Source organism: Henckelia pumila, unplaced genomic scaffold, assembly GCF_033568475.1.
Source record: "Henckelia pumila isolate YLH828 unplaced genomic scaffold, ASM3356847v2 CTG_461:::fragment_3, whole genome shotgun sequence".
Taxonomy (NCBI): domain Eukaryota; kingdom Viridiplantae; phylum Streptophyta; class Magnoliopsida; order Lamiales; family Gesneriaceae; genus Henckelia; species Henckelia pumila.
The window spans coordinates 273,382-288,968 of NW_027331831.1; the positions used below are offsets into that span (position 1 = coordinate 273,382).

Below are 15,587 nucleotides of genomic sequence, written 5' to 3' on the forward strand. Positions count from 1 at the left end.
CAGTAAAATAAAAATTCTTACTTGTTGAATATTTTTGACTTCTTCTTGTATTTTGGAGCGTCGGAAAATATAGAGAACCTTCGAGCGATCGTGCTGATAACGTGTTGTGAAAAAGTAAAAATTTACGGTAAAAAGTAAAAACTCAAAAACTCAAAATTTATCAAATTCTACACTTTATAAAATTTTTCTCTCTTCACAATTGTGTTTTTCTACACAAATGGAGAGACCTATTTATAGATCTCAATTGGAGATTAGTCAAAAATAAATACATCATTAATTACATCATCACACACTAATTTTCAATATTTTATAACTCAATTTTCAACTTTCAACCTTCAACATTCAACAATAAATAATAATATATATTTATATATATTTTCAACAGTTTTATTATTAAAAATTATCTGATTATGACATTTTATTTGTGAAATAGTTTTAAAATAGGTTCAATATATATATATTTCTTAGGGCCACCCATCACATGCATTCCTTATTATATGTATAAAGATATAATTCTTTTGAAAAAAAACATTTAAGATGGAAAACCTATATATATTTTTAGAATAAGATAGGCACCAAAAAATCATTAAAGAATTTCTTAATGCCAAGATATTATATTTAGTCATCAAGTGTTGTGAAGTAAAAATAATATTTAAAAAAGCATTTATAATGGATTAATAACTACATATTTTTAGAACAAGAACGAACAAATCAAAATCATTGAAGGCTTTTTATAATGCCAATATATCTTTTTAAAAAATATATAAAACAAACTAAATATGCCGACTTAAATCGGATTTTCTAAATATTTCCGATGTCCCTAAAAATTATACGGATCTAACTCGACCCGAACCCAATAATCCATATTTTTGGAACTATACTCTGAGGCCCATCTAGTCTTATGAGAAGCCCAATCTGGGATGGCCCTGTTAGGGAATAGGGTCATGATCATAAATTTATGGGTTTGATCCCTAAAAGGCATGGTCGGAGCCCGACCCGGTCCCAGGATGGGCCCAATGTCAAGAATCTTTCATTATCCTTGGATATATGAAGATCTGTAAGAGATAAGGACAATATTCAACGAATCCAGAATTTGATATGATCTATGAGTTGATGTTAGAATCCTACTTGGTTAAGGCTCCTACTTGAGTAGAGTCCTACTCTAACACATGTTCTATCTTGACAAGGTAACCTATCCCTCCAAGCCCCTATAAATACATGTATGGTTCATGATTTATTCATTCATCTCTTCTATTCACTTCTTGTTCACACACTCACGCAAGCATATTCCATTGTTATTACTTTCTGTCAAGCTCTTTTACTTTCGAGCACTGACTTAGGCATCGGAGGGGTCACGCCGAAAACACCTTCGGCGCCCCCTAACTTGGCTTCTGTCTGTGCAGAAATCCGTCGTGCTCGACCTGACCCGATTTATTGAAGATTTGGATATCCACTCTACCATTCCGAACCCGGAGAAAAATTTCGACATCATCAATTGGCGCCGTCTGTGGAAAATTGAAGAAAAATAGTTTCGATGGCTAATCAAAATGGAGAGAACCCAAATTTGGAACAATTGATAAATCAAGCCGTCCAGAAGGCTTTGGCAGAAAGGGGTGAAGCCAATCCCCTGCAACCCGATCAGAATGCCCACCTGGAGGAGATTAAAAAGTTGAAAGAAGAGATGGAGCTCTTGAAGAAGAAGCAATCCGGATACCTAGCCACGCCAGTCCGAAATATTCCTTTCTCTGCTGAAATACTGGAGTCCGAACTCTCCAAAAACTTTAAATTTCCACATGTTGGGGAATATAATGGAAAAGGGGACCCGGAAGAGCATCTGTCCCATTTTGAGAATGCTGCATTATTGCATAAGTATTCCGACCCGATCAAGTGCCGGGTCTTCCTCAATACTCTGATAGGGTCAGCACAACAATGGTTCAACCTATTGCGTCCAGGGGATATCAAGGAATTCAAAGATTTCAGCAAGACTTTTCTACACCATTTTGCTAGTAGCAAAAAACACCCCACAACCACTCTCAGCCTTTTCCCCATCAAACAGCAAGGTCAAGAAGTTTTGCGAACATATATTCGTCGATTTAGTGCTTTGGCCCTTGAGGTACCTACTGCCACTACTGATCTGCTCATCAGCGCTTTCACCCAAGGACTTACTACAGGGGATTTTCTTAAGTCCCTGATAAAAAAACCGTCGTATACATACGATGAACTGCTTGCTCGGGCCAAAAAATATGTAAATTTGGAGGACATAAAAGTTTCCCGGTTGAATAGTGGGACGGACCGGCCTCCAAGCCCGAAGAGCACCAGGACCCCTAACATACCTCGAAAGATGGGACCATCTCCCCGACCCGAAATCTTAGGACAATTCACATCCTTCACCCCTCTAAGGATGGGTAGGACTCAGGCCATGGGAATATGTGAAGAAAAGATACTTTTACAGAGACCTCCATGGAGTGAGCAGGGGCCTCGCACGCCGAAATCTGATAAGTATTGTGACTTTCACAATGAGTATGAGCACAATGCTAATGATTGTTGTCAGCTGGAGCAATAGATTGAGAGAATAATTTAACAGGAGCCAGGGATGAATGACAGGTTGGCACGACAAAAGGGAGGATATCCATCGAATAAAAAGAGTCGCGAAGGCCCCGATCATTATGCGTCAAGACCCCGACCTGGGCCACCACAAGAAATTTCCAGCGTCCGAATCAAAATCAACCTGGAAATAACCAAGGATCGACCCCTCCCACAAAAGGTGTATTCAACATGATATCTGGGGGGCCGACTGATGAAGATTCCAATAGGGAAAGGAAGAACAGCAGTCGGAAATTGAGCAACATGGAGATAGCCGATCAGGTGGTTAGGACAGGCCCGACTAGGGGTGCAAATGAACCGAATCGAGCCGAATAATGGTAAAATTTTAAAGTTTGAATTTGGCTCGATAAGAGTATATTCGAGTTCGAGCTCAATTCGAAGTTCGATAATTTCAAATATTTTGGCTCGAGTTCGGCTCGAAATAAAGTTTGAGTTCGGTTCGAAATATTTGAACCTATTCGTGAACTATTCGGATATTATGGTTCGAAAGCTCGAAATGTTTATATATTATTATATAATTATATTATATTAATTAAATATTAAGGTTCGCGAACTATTAACGAACTATCGAACATAGTAATTTCGGCTCGAGCTCGGCTCGAAAAAAAGTTCAAACATGTTCGAATTCGGCTCGAGTTTGATAAGCTCGAATACGAATCAAATATTTATCGAGCAGGCTCTTATAGCTCACGAACAGGTTCGGTTCGTTTGCACCCCTAGGCCCGACCCTTTCCTTTGGCCCGGATGATCTTAAAGGCTTGTCAGATACCACTCATAATGACGCACTGGTTATTCGAGCTCTGGTCGCTAATTACGATGTGGCCCGAATTTTTGTGGATTCCGGAAGATCGGTCAATGGACTATTCCAAGAGACCATAAATCAGATGGATTTGGGAGAATATAAGGTGGAACCTGTAAGGCCCGAAAATGTTAAGTTCTTAATGACGGGATTTAAGAGTTAAATTCCGAATAAGAGTAAAAAGATGAATTTAAGAATTGATGGCAATTAGAGATTTCAATTTCGGGTCAAAAATATTTATTTTGAGGATTTTTTGGATTTTAAGATTTTAATATCCGGAATTATTAAATTAAAAGATTAAAAATATTTGAATTGATATTTATGGAATTTAAGATGTAAATTCCAATATTATAAATATCAAGGATTTAGTTTGAGGATGAAATCTGAGCAAGGGCCAATTTGCGAATATTGAGCAGTTCAAGGACTAAAATGCGATAAGGTCCGAAATGATTTAATTTTAATTCAAAAATATTTAATTTGAAAATATTTAGAGTTTAGAATTAAATTATATTATTCTTAAATTATTTAGGATTGAAATTGAATTAAATCGCTTGTTTGGGAACTGAATTGCAATTAGGTCAAAGTTCAGGGACTAAACTGCAAATAGGCCAATATATATCCAAAATTCACTTATTTCCTAGCATCATTCACGTGAACAGGGCAGTAGCAATAGAGGAAATTCAGAAACCTCTTTAACGCCATTTTCGATTATTTAAAGCTCCGATATCTTTTGATCCGCTCGGTAGAATTTCCGATTGATCGTATATTTGCGATCACAGCTCCGAGTGCTTCGTTTTGACGTAAGTTTTAAGAAATTATATCATGTTTGAATTTTATGATGTTGTTAGAATTAAGATTTGATTGTATAAACATGTTCTATCATATACGATGATAGCATATCTAAGACGGATCGAGAAAAGATCGTCGTTTGAACATGTTTCCGATTTTTGAAAGATTTTTCAAAAATCTGATTTTTAGGGGCTGATGTTCACGTTTTATGCTGCTGGAATTGGTGATGATATGTGATTGACATGATTGTATTATTCATGTTAATGCCTTTGGGATTTTCGAATTCGAACCGTTACGCCGTCGGTTTTGATTTTGACCGAACAATCAAGTCTTGTAGTTGTTTCGGAATTTATGAGATTGTAGTGATATTGGGAGCTGATATTGAATTGAAAATCAATGCATTTCAGATTTGAATGCAAAAGATCGAATTCGAATCGACGAACTCGAGAAGTTAGCTTTTGAACCGAGAAAGACTGAAGAAGATGTGAAGCTAGTTTGCCTTGAATGATTGTACTGATTTGAGCAGATTGTGATGGAAGTTCTTTGATGTTATTTGTCTAGAATTGGAGCTTCTCAGATTCAGAAGGAAAGGTATGAGTAGACATTAATCAGATGGGCAGAATAACTCGAGATTGTTTCTGATTATCGAGTTGCCTAAAATCACATACATGCATGTTTAATATATGTTATTGTTTACGTTTACAAAAATGGGATAGATTATTCAAGATAGCTATCTTCTTGAATTTTCAGAATATTTATGTAAATTTTTACTTGTATTCTTTGATTTATATTATTTGATGTATTGAACATGTTTTACGTATTCCATGTGATGCTTATAGATATGTCGGTATCCTTGAGTGATTATATGATCATATGATTATATGATTGATGTGTTCAAGATGCTGTTTTAGCTTATGTATGATTTGATGCATCCAGATTATGTTGCATTCATCTTGAACTCCAGTCTGAAGAGCACAGAGGGTTGAAAGACCTAGAGTGCAGATGACGTTTGGAGAACTGTAGTTGAGTGGCATGGAATGTAGATTTACTTCCAGAGTCAGATGACTTATGGCACGGAATATAGATTTATTTCCAGAGCTAGATGACTCACTATAGTTGCACCAAAGTCAGGGGAATTGAGATATTTAACACCACTTCGAGTGGGAGAGTCGGTGGTTGGTTAAAGATTTTATTTTCCCGGGATCCTAGAGCTACGATTTATTGATATCAGATTTGATAGCCTATTCCTTGACACATGCATTGCATTTATGCATTAACCTAGAAATTTCTATGGTTTAGATTATGCGTTTGTAAATGCTAGTATGTTATTATATTTCATTCAAGATTTGAATGAGTTTATATGCTTGGAATTATTTTATTATAGATTAACGCATATATTATCATGTTTTACCTGTTATTACATGATTTGAGATTTAAGATTCATTTGACATATAGATTTAATATGCTTAAATGATGTATATGCATGTCGTTCATACTGAGATTTATTCTCATCGAAGTTATCCGACTGTTGCTTTGTTTGTATGTGTGCATTGCATCAGGTTGGGGCATAAGCAAGTCAGACTTGACTTGGATTGCACGAGATTGAAAGATTAGAAGTGGTGACTCGGGTTTTAAGCAGATGACATGTAGTTTATAAATTTGGTAATCATGTTAGAACAACACGCACTTTTGTATATGCTGTTGTTGAGTATTGATTCATGTATTACCGATATGTAGATTGATGTTTAAATGCATGTCAAGTATGTAGAATCATGTTGGAAAGCTTATATGATAGATTATATCATTTTTCAGACTTGATAGCGTAAAAAGACTGAATTTTATGCGCAGGGCACGGACCCCGTGCATGCCATGGGCAAGGGTCCGGATGGACTCTGTCCCAAAATGTTTTGAGAAAAGGAGGCACGGACCCCGTGCAAGCCTCCGTGTAAGGGTCCGTGTGTCCTCTGTTCCGAAACTCCTTTGATTTCAATTTTGCATAGGCACGGACCCTTATCCAGAGCAGGCACGACCCCGTGCCCTGGTTCGTGCAAGGGTCCGGACCAAGGTCCGTGTGTGAGCAGAATTTTTTTTTTTTTTTAAAAAAAAAATTCAGTCTTTGATTTTATTCGTTCAAGTGTGATTTTTTTATGATTAAATGTTAATTTTGCCCCTTAAGATGAGATTAGCACCCGAGGTCACCATAACAGGTGGTATCAGAGCGTAAAGTCTTGGACTAAGATAGAAGTTGAGCGGGATAGATTGAGTCGCATGCATTTATAGTATTGCATGAGTATGCTTTACTTGATTTACAGAATTGTATGCGACTATGATTGCTTGAGTGAACACTGCTTGCTTTATTGAGATGCAAATTACATCCTTATATGCTGATTTGTATGCCTGATTTCTTGAATTCATTAGAATAAATGAATTTGTTGCAAGCATGTTTTATTTGAAAAGCATGAGAATTTGCAAGCATGTGTTTTATTCAGAAAAATGAGATTATATGTATGTTATACTGACATTGTATTTTATAATCTCTGCCATATATATTGCTTCTGTTATTGAGTAAGACAGATTGTACAGATAGCATGAGAACCTCAGACAGAATAGAACCGCAGACAGAACAGAACAGTGTTGAGGTACGTTTTTGAGCCGATCGATATGATGATTGCACTGAGAAGTAAGTTAGTTGAACATCTCCAAAGCTATTAATCACCAACTCAGAAAGATACAGAATATGCTATGTCTAAAAAGGGGTTGAATTGAAGAGCTGGATCAGTTGTTAAAGAGAAGAATATTCAGATGAACATAGAACTAGCTTGATTTTATATCAACTCTAGGACTTAGCAAGAAGTTGGTGAAGTTACCAGAAGAACTTATGGAAGAGCAGAAGTATTGAAAGGTTTGGCAGGTAAGTAAACAGAATTGTTTTTTTTCGTATATGATAAAGAAGATAGAAAAGAAGACTTTGCAGAATAAAAGCATAATAACTTTAATGAGTTGATTTCAAGCCAGTAATAGAATAACGAAATCACAAAGCGGTAGTACGAGGCAGAGTTGAATTTTATCACGCCTCTGTAATTGTGAAAAAAACACTATGATCATCACCTTCACTATAACTTTCATAGCAGTATAGCTATGAAGCAAGAGATAGTGACAACAGCAGCAAAGATCGATTTAGCCTAAACTCCAGCAGATGAAGAAATATAAGCATAGCTCCCCTAGCTGACATAGATCAAGAGAAAATTTGAATGACAGATCATGTCATAGACAATAAGCAAGTACAGAAAATGAGGCTCAAGTTGCACCAGATAATAAGATTACAGGTAAGTGAGTTAATTCTAGTTAACCGCTTATATATTGATTGCATAACATACATTTATAGATCAGTGATTTGTTATGCTACAATCCGTATCTGATGAGCCTTTATTTATCATATTTGCTGAGATTTTGCCTTTGCGTAGATGGAACACATTTGCAAGATTAGTCATAGAAGATGAAATACAGAATTGAGGAAATAAAATTGAATGTGCTGATATCAGGCGTGAATTATTAAGCTAGCATGCATTATAGATATTAATGCAATAACTGAGTACCAGTTAACAGCTGATTGAATCTGTGCACTGATTAAGCAATAGCTAAGATGTGAGTTTCAGAAATTAAATTTTTGTTATTCGGTACTGGTTATACCAAGAGGAAAACGACGGAATAATTTTAGTCGATGTACTGAATTAGTATAGAACTAACCTAGAATTGACAGATATGTCAGTGGTTAGAATATACAGAAATATTCAAAAGACATATTCCGACTTTTCTACGAAATGAAAGGAGTTCTATAGAAAGTGATGCCTAGTATGAAAGTCCGATGACAACTCGTATAGAAGAGCATTACTTGAACTGAAGAACTCCAGAAACAGCTAGACAAGTGAATAGAAAAGAGTTATTTAGTACCGAAATGATGATTAATTCTACGACAATAGGTTAAGTCGAAAAGATTATATTCGACTATTGTCAGCTGAGAATTAATAAATGAACTCATGTCAATAGAGAATAAGAAAAATCAGTTACAATTGAGCTTTCTCTTCAATTTTGCTGAAGCTATTACATCATAGAAATCATGATTCTTAAATTTCTTGATATCGATTTTGAGGTTGTGTTATTTGACCTCGATCGATTTTGATGGACTCTTATTCTTTTGCTAGAGTCTGATTTGCTTAACTCGCTGTCATTCAGAATATTTGATTTTGTCTGACATTTCTTTGAGCGAGGTTCTTTGATTGAAATTTGAGAATTATTGATTATTTGATGTATTTATTCAGTGTATCTTGAAGTATTTGGCTCGTAATTGATAGAAACTATGATTCAAAGTATCCACAATATTTATGGGTTGATTGCATAATTTGCTAATACTTGGGAAATAGAAAGAAGAAAAGTAGATGAATGCTTGATCGAGTGATTACAGATCTGTAATTTTTATACGTGAGTTGCTAGACAAATACTCATACAATCAGAATTGTTGCAATCCAAGCTAATATTGATTGGTTTGGAAAGATAATAGCAACATGGATATGAGATCAAGCAATGAAAATTAGATTGTAAATGCTAGATTAAGATATTAGATAAGATAGCAGATCAGAACAGATAAAATTTTGCGGTGAACAATCGTTTAAGTATGCCAGATATTCTAGATATGGAATATCAGATTGTGAAAGAGGCATATGACAACAGATTGAATATCCATTCAGTTGTCTACATCTGTATGACTTATATGTAGTCATTACTTGGCAATCAGTATTGGTGAAAGAAATGAAAACAGATACGACAGAATTGACATTATCAATACTAAAATTCCAGTAAAAGAAGCAAAAAAGAGAAACCCAAGTGGTTTATGTAACAGATTAGTTACATAAGAGCTGAAAGAAGATCAACTTTATAGAAGATTTTAGTTCGAATCTACTCAAATCATCATGATTTTGCGATTTAGATTGTAGTAGATTTCGACAGATTCACGAATATATTGTATTAGACATGATACAAACATAAAGTGATACTTGTTACAAAGTTAGCAAGATGATCAGATTACAGGAATTAATGAAATCTATTGTCGAGATAGAGACTTTAGATTTGTTTTCTAGATTATGGCACTGATTGTCAGATGTTCTGAGTGTTTGGTTGTATGAGATTTCATTATACCATCCTTTGATTAGTGGACTATCAGATGTGATTTTCCAGATTTCTGAGGATATGCTCAGAACTATAGTACTAGATTCGGTACTAATTGATTGATTATGTGCCATTTGATTACCATAATTCCTGTGACAGCTATCTGATAGATATAGAGACAGTCTTTTGCATTTAGATGATAAGAAAAACAGAATTGTCTTTATATTGAAATGATATGTCAGAAGTATCAGCTATCAGACCAGATATGAGTCAAGAAAAGATAGAGAATTTGAAGATTGATTTTAACAGAATAAGAACATAACAGCATTGGCAGAGCTAGCAAATGAGTAACAGATATAGATTTGAAGCCTGAACATAATGATCAGCAAAGAAGTTCTTTCCCAAGCATCATTAGATTCAGAAAGAGATTTCAGACTCTATGAGTATTTGATCTAGCTTATTGATTAATAGTCAATCTCGAATTGTCAGACAGATGACTTGTTATCCATATGCATTGGCTGAAGACTATCAGATAGAATATGCATTTGCATTCAAGTTAAATAACTGATACAGAGTTAGATAACGAGAAAGAGCAACTTAGAGCTAAGTTGACTCAGTGAATATATGTTCAAGAGAATAAGATATGATTGCAGAAGCAATCAGAAAAAAGAATAAGATACTATAGAAGAAAAATTATCAGAATAGATATCTAAAGCTCAGAAAATTGAAGTACGTATTACTTCAGTCAGCTATACAACTTACGAGAATCAGCAGTAAGATCGAATGCGATTTCGATGACAAAATCATTTCTTAGAGGGGAGGAATTGTAAGGCCCGAAAATATTAAGTTCTTAATGACGGGATTTAAGAGTTAAATTCCGAATAAGAGTAAAAAGATGAATTTAAGAATTGATGGCAATTAGAGATTTCAATTTCGGGTCAAAAATATTTAATTTGAGGATTTTTTGGATTTTAAGATTTTAATATCCGGAATTATTAAATTAAAAGATTAAAAATATTTGAATTGATATTTATGGAATTTAAGATGTAAATTCCAATATTATAAATATCAAGGATTTAGTTTGAGGATGAAATCCGAGCAAGGGCCAATTTGCGAATATTGAGCAGTTCAAGGACTAAAATGCGATAAGGTCCGAAATGATTTAATTTTAATTCGAGAATATTTAATTTGAGAATATTTAGAGTTTATAATTAAATTATATTATTCTTAAATTATTTAGGATTTAAATTGAATTAAATCGCTTGTTCGAGGACTGAATTGCAATTAGGTCAAAGTTCAGGGACTAAACTGCAAATAGGTCAATATATATCCAAAATTCACTTATTTCCTAGCATCATTCACGTGAACAGGGCAGTAGCAAGAGAGGAAATTCAAAAACCTCTTTAACGCCATTTTCGATTATTTAAAGCTCCGATATCTTTTGATCCGCCCGGTATAATTTCCGATTGATCGTATATTTGCGATCACAGCTCTGAGTGCTTCGTTTTGACGTAAGTTTTAAGAAATTCTACCATGTTTGAATTTTATGATGTTGTTAGAATTAAGATTTTATTGTATAAACATGTTCTATCATATACGACGATAGCAAATCTAAGACGGATCGAGAAAAAATCGTCGTTTGAATATGTTTCCGATTTTTGAAAGATTTTTCAGAAATATGATTTTTAGGGGCTGATGTTCACGTTTTATGCTGCTGGAATTGGTGATGATATGTGATTGGCATGATTGTATTATTCATGTTAATGCCTTTGGGATTTTCGAATTCGAACCGTTACGCCGTCGGTTTTGATTTTGACCGAACAATCAAGTCTTGTAGTTGTTTCGGAATTTATGAGATTGTAGTGATATTGGGAGCTGATATTGAATTGAAAATCAATGCATTTCAGATTTGAATGCAAAAGATCGAATTCGAATCGACGAACTCGAGAAGTTAGCCTTTGAACCGAGAAAGACTGAAGAAGGTGTGAAGCTAGTTTGCCTTGAATGATTGTACTGATTTGAGCAGATTGTGATGGAAGTTCTTTGATGTTATTTGTCCAGAATTGGAGCTTCTCAGATTCAGAAGGAAATGTATGAATAGACATTAATAAGATGGGCAGAATAACTCGAGATTGTTTCTGATTATCGAGTTTCCTAAAATCACATACATGCATGTTTAATATATGTTATTGTTTACGTTTACATAAATGAGATAGATTATTCAAGATAGCTATCTTCTTGAATTCTCAGAATATTTATGTAAATGTTTACTTGTCTTTTTTGATTTATATTATTTGCTGTATTGAACATGTTTTACGTATTCCATGTGATGCTTACAGATATGTCGGTATCCTTGAGTGATTATATGATCTTATGATTATATGATTGATGTGTTCAAGATGTTGTTTTAGCTTATGTATGATTTGATGCATTCAGATTATGTTGCATTCATCTTGAACTCCAGCCTGAAGAGCACAGAGGGTTGAAAGGCCTAGAGTGCAGATGACGTTTGGAGAACTGTAGTTGAGTGGCATGGAATTTAGATTTACTTCCAGAGTCAGATGATTCATGGAACGAAATATATATTTATTTTCAGAGCTAGAAGACTCATTATAGTTGCACCAAAGTCAGGGGAATTGAGATATTTAACACCACCTCGAGTGGGAGAGTCGGTGGTTGGTTAAAGATTTTATTTCCCCGGGATTCCAGAGCTACGATTTATTGATATCAGATTTGATAGCCTATTCCTTGGCACATGCATTGCATTTATGCATTAACCTAGAGATTTCTATGGTTTAGATTATACGTTTATAAATGCTAGCATGTTAATATATTCCATTCAATGAGCTTATACGCTTGGTAATATTTTATTATAGATGAACGCATATATTATCATGTTTTACCTGTTATTACATGATTTGAGATTTAAGATTAATTTGGCATATAGATTTAATATGCTTAAATGATGTATATGCATGTCGTTCATACTGAGATTTATTCTCACCGGAGTTATCCGGCTGTTGCTTTGTTTGTTATGTGTGCATTGCATCAGGTTGGGGCATAAGAGAGTCAGACTTGACTTGGATTGCACGAGATTGAAAGATTAGAAGTGGAGACTCAGGTTTTAAGCAGATGACATGTAGTTTATAAATTTGGTAATCATGTTAGAACAACACGCACGTTTGTATATGTTGTTTTTGAGTATTGATTCATGTATTAACGATATGTAGATTGATGTTTAAATGCATGTCAAGTATGCAGAATCATGTTGGAAAGCTTATATGATAGATTACATCATTTTTCAGACTTGATAGCGTAAAAAGACTGAATTTTATGCACAGGGCACGGACCCCGTGCATGCCATGGGCAAGGGTCCGGATGGACTCTGTCCCAAAATGTTTTGAGAAAAGGAAGCACGGACCCCGTGTAAGCCTCCGTGTAAGGGTCCGTGTGTCCTCTGTTCCGAAACTCCTTTGATTTCAATTTCTACATAGGCACAAACCCTTATCCAGAGCAGGCACGGACCCCGTGCCCTGGTTCGTGCAAGGGTCCGGACCAAGGTCCGTGTGTGAGTAGATTTTTTTTTTTTTTTAAAAAAAAGTTTTAGTCTTTGATTTTATTCGTTCAAGTGTGATTCTTTTATTCTTAAATGTTAATTTTGCCCCTTAAGATGAGATTAGCACCCGAGGTCACCACAAAACCAGTGGTGACATCATTGTTCGGGTTCACAGGTCATGCCATCCGACCTACTGGATTGATCAATTTGATGCTCACTTTGGGCAAAGATCATACAAGTAAAACACGGATTGTCAGCTTTATTATCGTGGATGCACCATCAGCATATAACGTTATCTTGGGGAGATCGGCCATGACTACATTCATGGCCGTGGCTTCAGCACTATATCAAAAGATCAAATTTCCTGTGGGTAATGAAGTTGGCGAGGTTCAAGGAGATCGGAAGATTTCTCGAAAGTGCTATGTAGAAGAGGTACAGATAGAACAAAAAGCAGTCAAAATTAATCATAGTGATCGACCCGGACCTGTAGGTCGGGAACAAGTAAATTTGTTAGAAGAAGATACCCCTCTTACTGCCGAAGAAGAGTGCGAAGAAATTTTGATTTGCCCTCCGACCGGGTCGGTTAAAGTTGCTCGGACGCTAGAAGCCTCTCTTAAAGAGCAGTTAATACAGTGTCTGATGGAGAACAAAGACGCCTTCGCATGGTCAGTATCTGATCTTTTGGGAGTACGGAGAGAAGTAATGGAGCATAAGCTAAACGTTATACGGGACTATTACCCCATTATTCAAAATAAAAGACACTTTGGCCCTGAAAAAGATGTTGTGATTCAAGGGAAAGTTGAGGAACTTTTGAAAGCAGGACACATTCAAGAATTATATTTCCCGACCTGGTTATCAAATGTAGTACTGGTACCCAAGTCTTCGGGCAAGTGGCACATGTGCGTAGACTTTCGTGATCTGAACAAGGCATGCCCAAAGAATTGCTATCCTTTGCCCCGAATAGATCAGTTGGTGGATTCTACATCCGGGCATGAGTTGTGTTTTCTGGACGCCTATCAGGGGTATCATCAAATTCCCCTAGCCAAACAAGATCAGGATAAAGTGAGTTTTGTCACCTCCACCGAAACTTGTTGTTACATAGTCATGCCCTTTGGGCTAAAAAATGCTGGGCCACTTATCAAATATTAATGGACAAAGTGTTCAAGTAACAGATAGGCAAAGGTTGTCTGGAAGGGCACTGGCTCGTTTCATATCGAGATCGGCCAATAAGAGTTTCCCGTTCTTCAGAGCACTCAGGAAAACCAAAAACTTTTAGTGGGATGAACATAGTGAAAAATCTTTTTAGGAGTTGAAGACATATCTAAAAGAACTATCGGTGTTGAACAAACCAGTACAGGGAGAAGAGCTCTTTGTGTATCTAGCTGTCACACCCCGTGCTGCTAGCTCGGTCCAAGTCCGGAAGGAGGGGGTGAACCATCTACGTATCTACTTCGTCAGTCATGCCTTGAAAGGAGCAGAGCTTAACTACATGACACAGGAAAAGTTAGCTCTGGCCCTCATCATTACAGCCAGAAAGCTAAGGCCTTATTTTTTGTCACATCCGATCACTGTTCTTACCAACAGCGCCTTGGGAAAAATCGCGGCCAACCCAGATTCATCGGAAAGATTGATCAAGTGGATTATAGAGTTAAGTGAGTATGACATAAGTTTGAGCCCGTACTGCCATCAAAGCTCAAGCCCTAGCTGATTTCTTGGCAGAGACTATTCACTTAGAACAAGAAGACCATTGGAAGATATTTTTAGATGGATCATCTTGTCAAACAGGAAGCGGGGTTGGGATTGTGATAATATCACCTTGGGGCGAGGAAACCAACATCTCAATAAGGTTGGATTTCCGAGCATCTAATAATGAAGCAGAATATGAAGCCCTCTTGCTCGGACCAAAGGCTGCTCGGAATCTCGGTATATCCCGAGCTACCCTTTATTCAGATTCACAGTTGGTCATACAACAGAGTAAGGGGAAGTTTAAAACTAAGAATGAAAAGATGATAAAATATGCTCAAGCATTGGACAAAGCCAAGGAAGATTTTTCCGAACTCACTATGGAGTTGAACCCGAGGACTGAAAATACAAAGGCCGATCACTTGGCCCGTCTCTCAAGTTCCGTAGGGGAACCATCTGACCCCGGACTGAAAGGAAAAGAAATGATATCTCAACTTGAAAGTCTAGATGATATAATAGCGGATGTACTGGAAGGGGATTGGAGATATGACATACACAAATACCTAACCAAGAACGAGCTCCCGAACGACAACAAGAAGGCTCAGAAAATTAAAAGAAGAGTCTTACGTTTTGTGATGTTTGATAAAATACTTTTCAAAAGGTCATTCTCCCAACCTCTTCTCAAGTGTCTTGGCCCGGACGAGGCTAATTATGTCTTTCGAGAGATACATGAAGGTTGTTGTGGAAATCACTTGGGTAGTATAGCCTTAGCTCGGAAGGCTTTGCTGGCCGGGTTTTTCTGGCCCACCATGAAGAAGGACGCATCTGCCCTGGTCAACTCATGTTACAATTTCCAGAGGCATGCTAACTTACAATGGAAGCCCGCGGAATTTATGAGGGCAGTAGTAGCCTTCTGTCCTTTCGATCAATGGGGAATGGACATTGTTGGACCATTCCCAGTCAGTACGGGTCAGAGAAAATTTTTGTTAGTAG

General features: G+C 36.4%; 1 protein-coding gene across 1 annotated transcript; it reads left to right on the forward strand.

Annotated features, from left to right (window-relative positions):
• The first annotated feature begins 1,534 nt into the window (after positions 1 to 1,534).
• On the forward strand, positions 1,535 to 2,563 carry LOC140871400 (uncharacterized). Its single transcript, XM_073273900.1, has one exon. The coding sequence runs from the start codon at positions 1,535 to 1,537 to the stop codon at positions 2,561 to 2,563; it is 1,029 nt and encodes a 342-aa protein (XP_073130001.1).
• Positions 2,564 to 15,587: the final 13,024 nt, after the last annotated feature.

Bases quoted from the DNA above. Each gene is read 5' to 3' on its own strand.
- LOC140871400 (XM_073273900.1), top strand. From the start codon at position 1,535: ATGGCTAATCAAAATGGAGAGAACCCAAATTTGGAACAATTGATAAAT.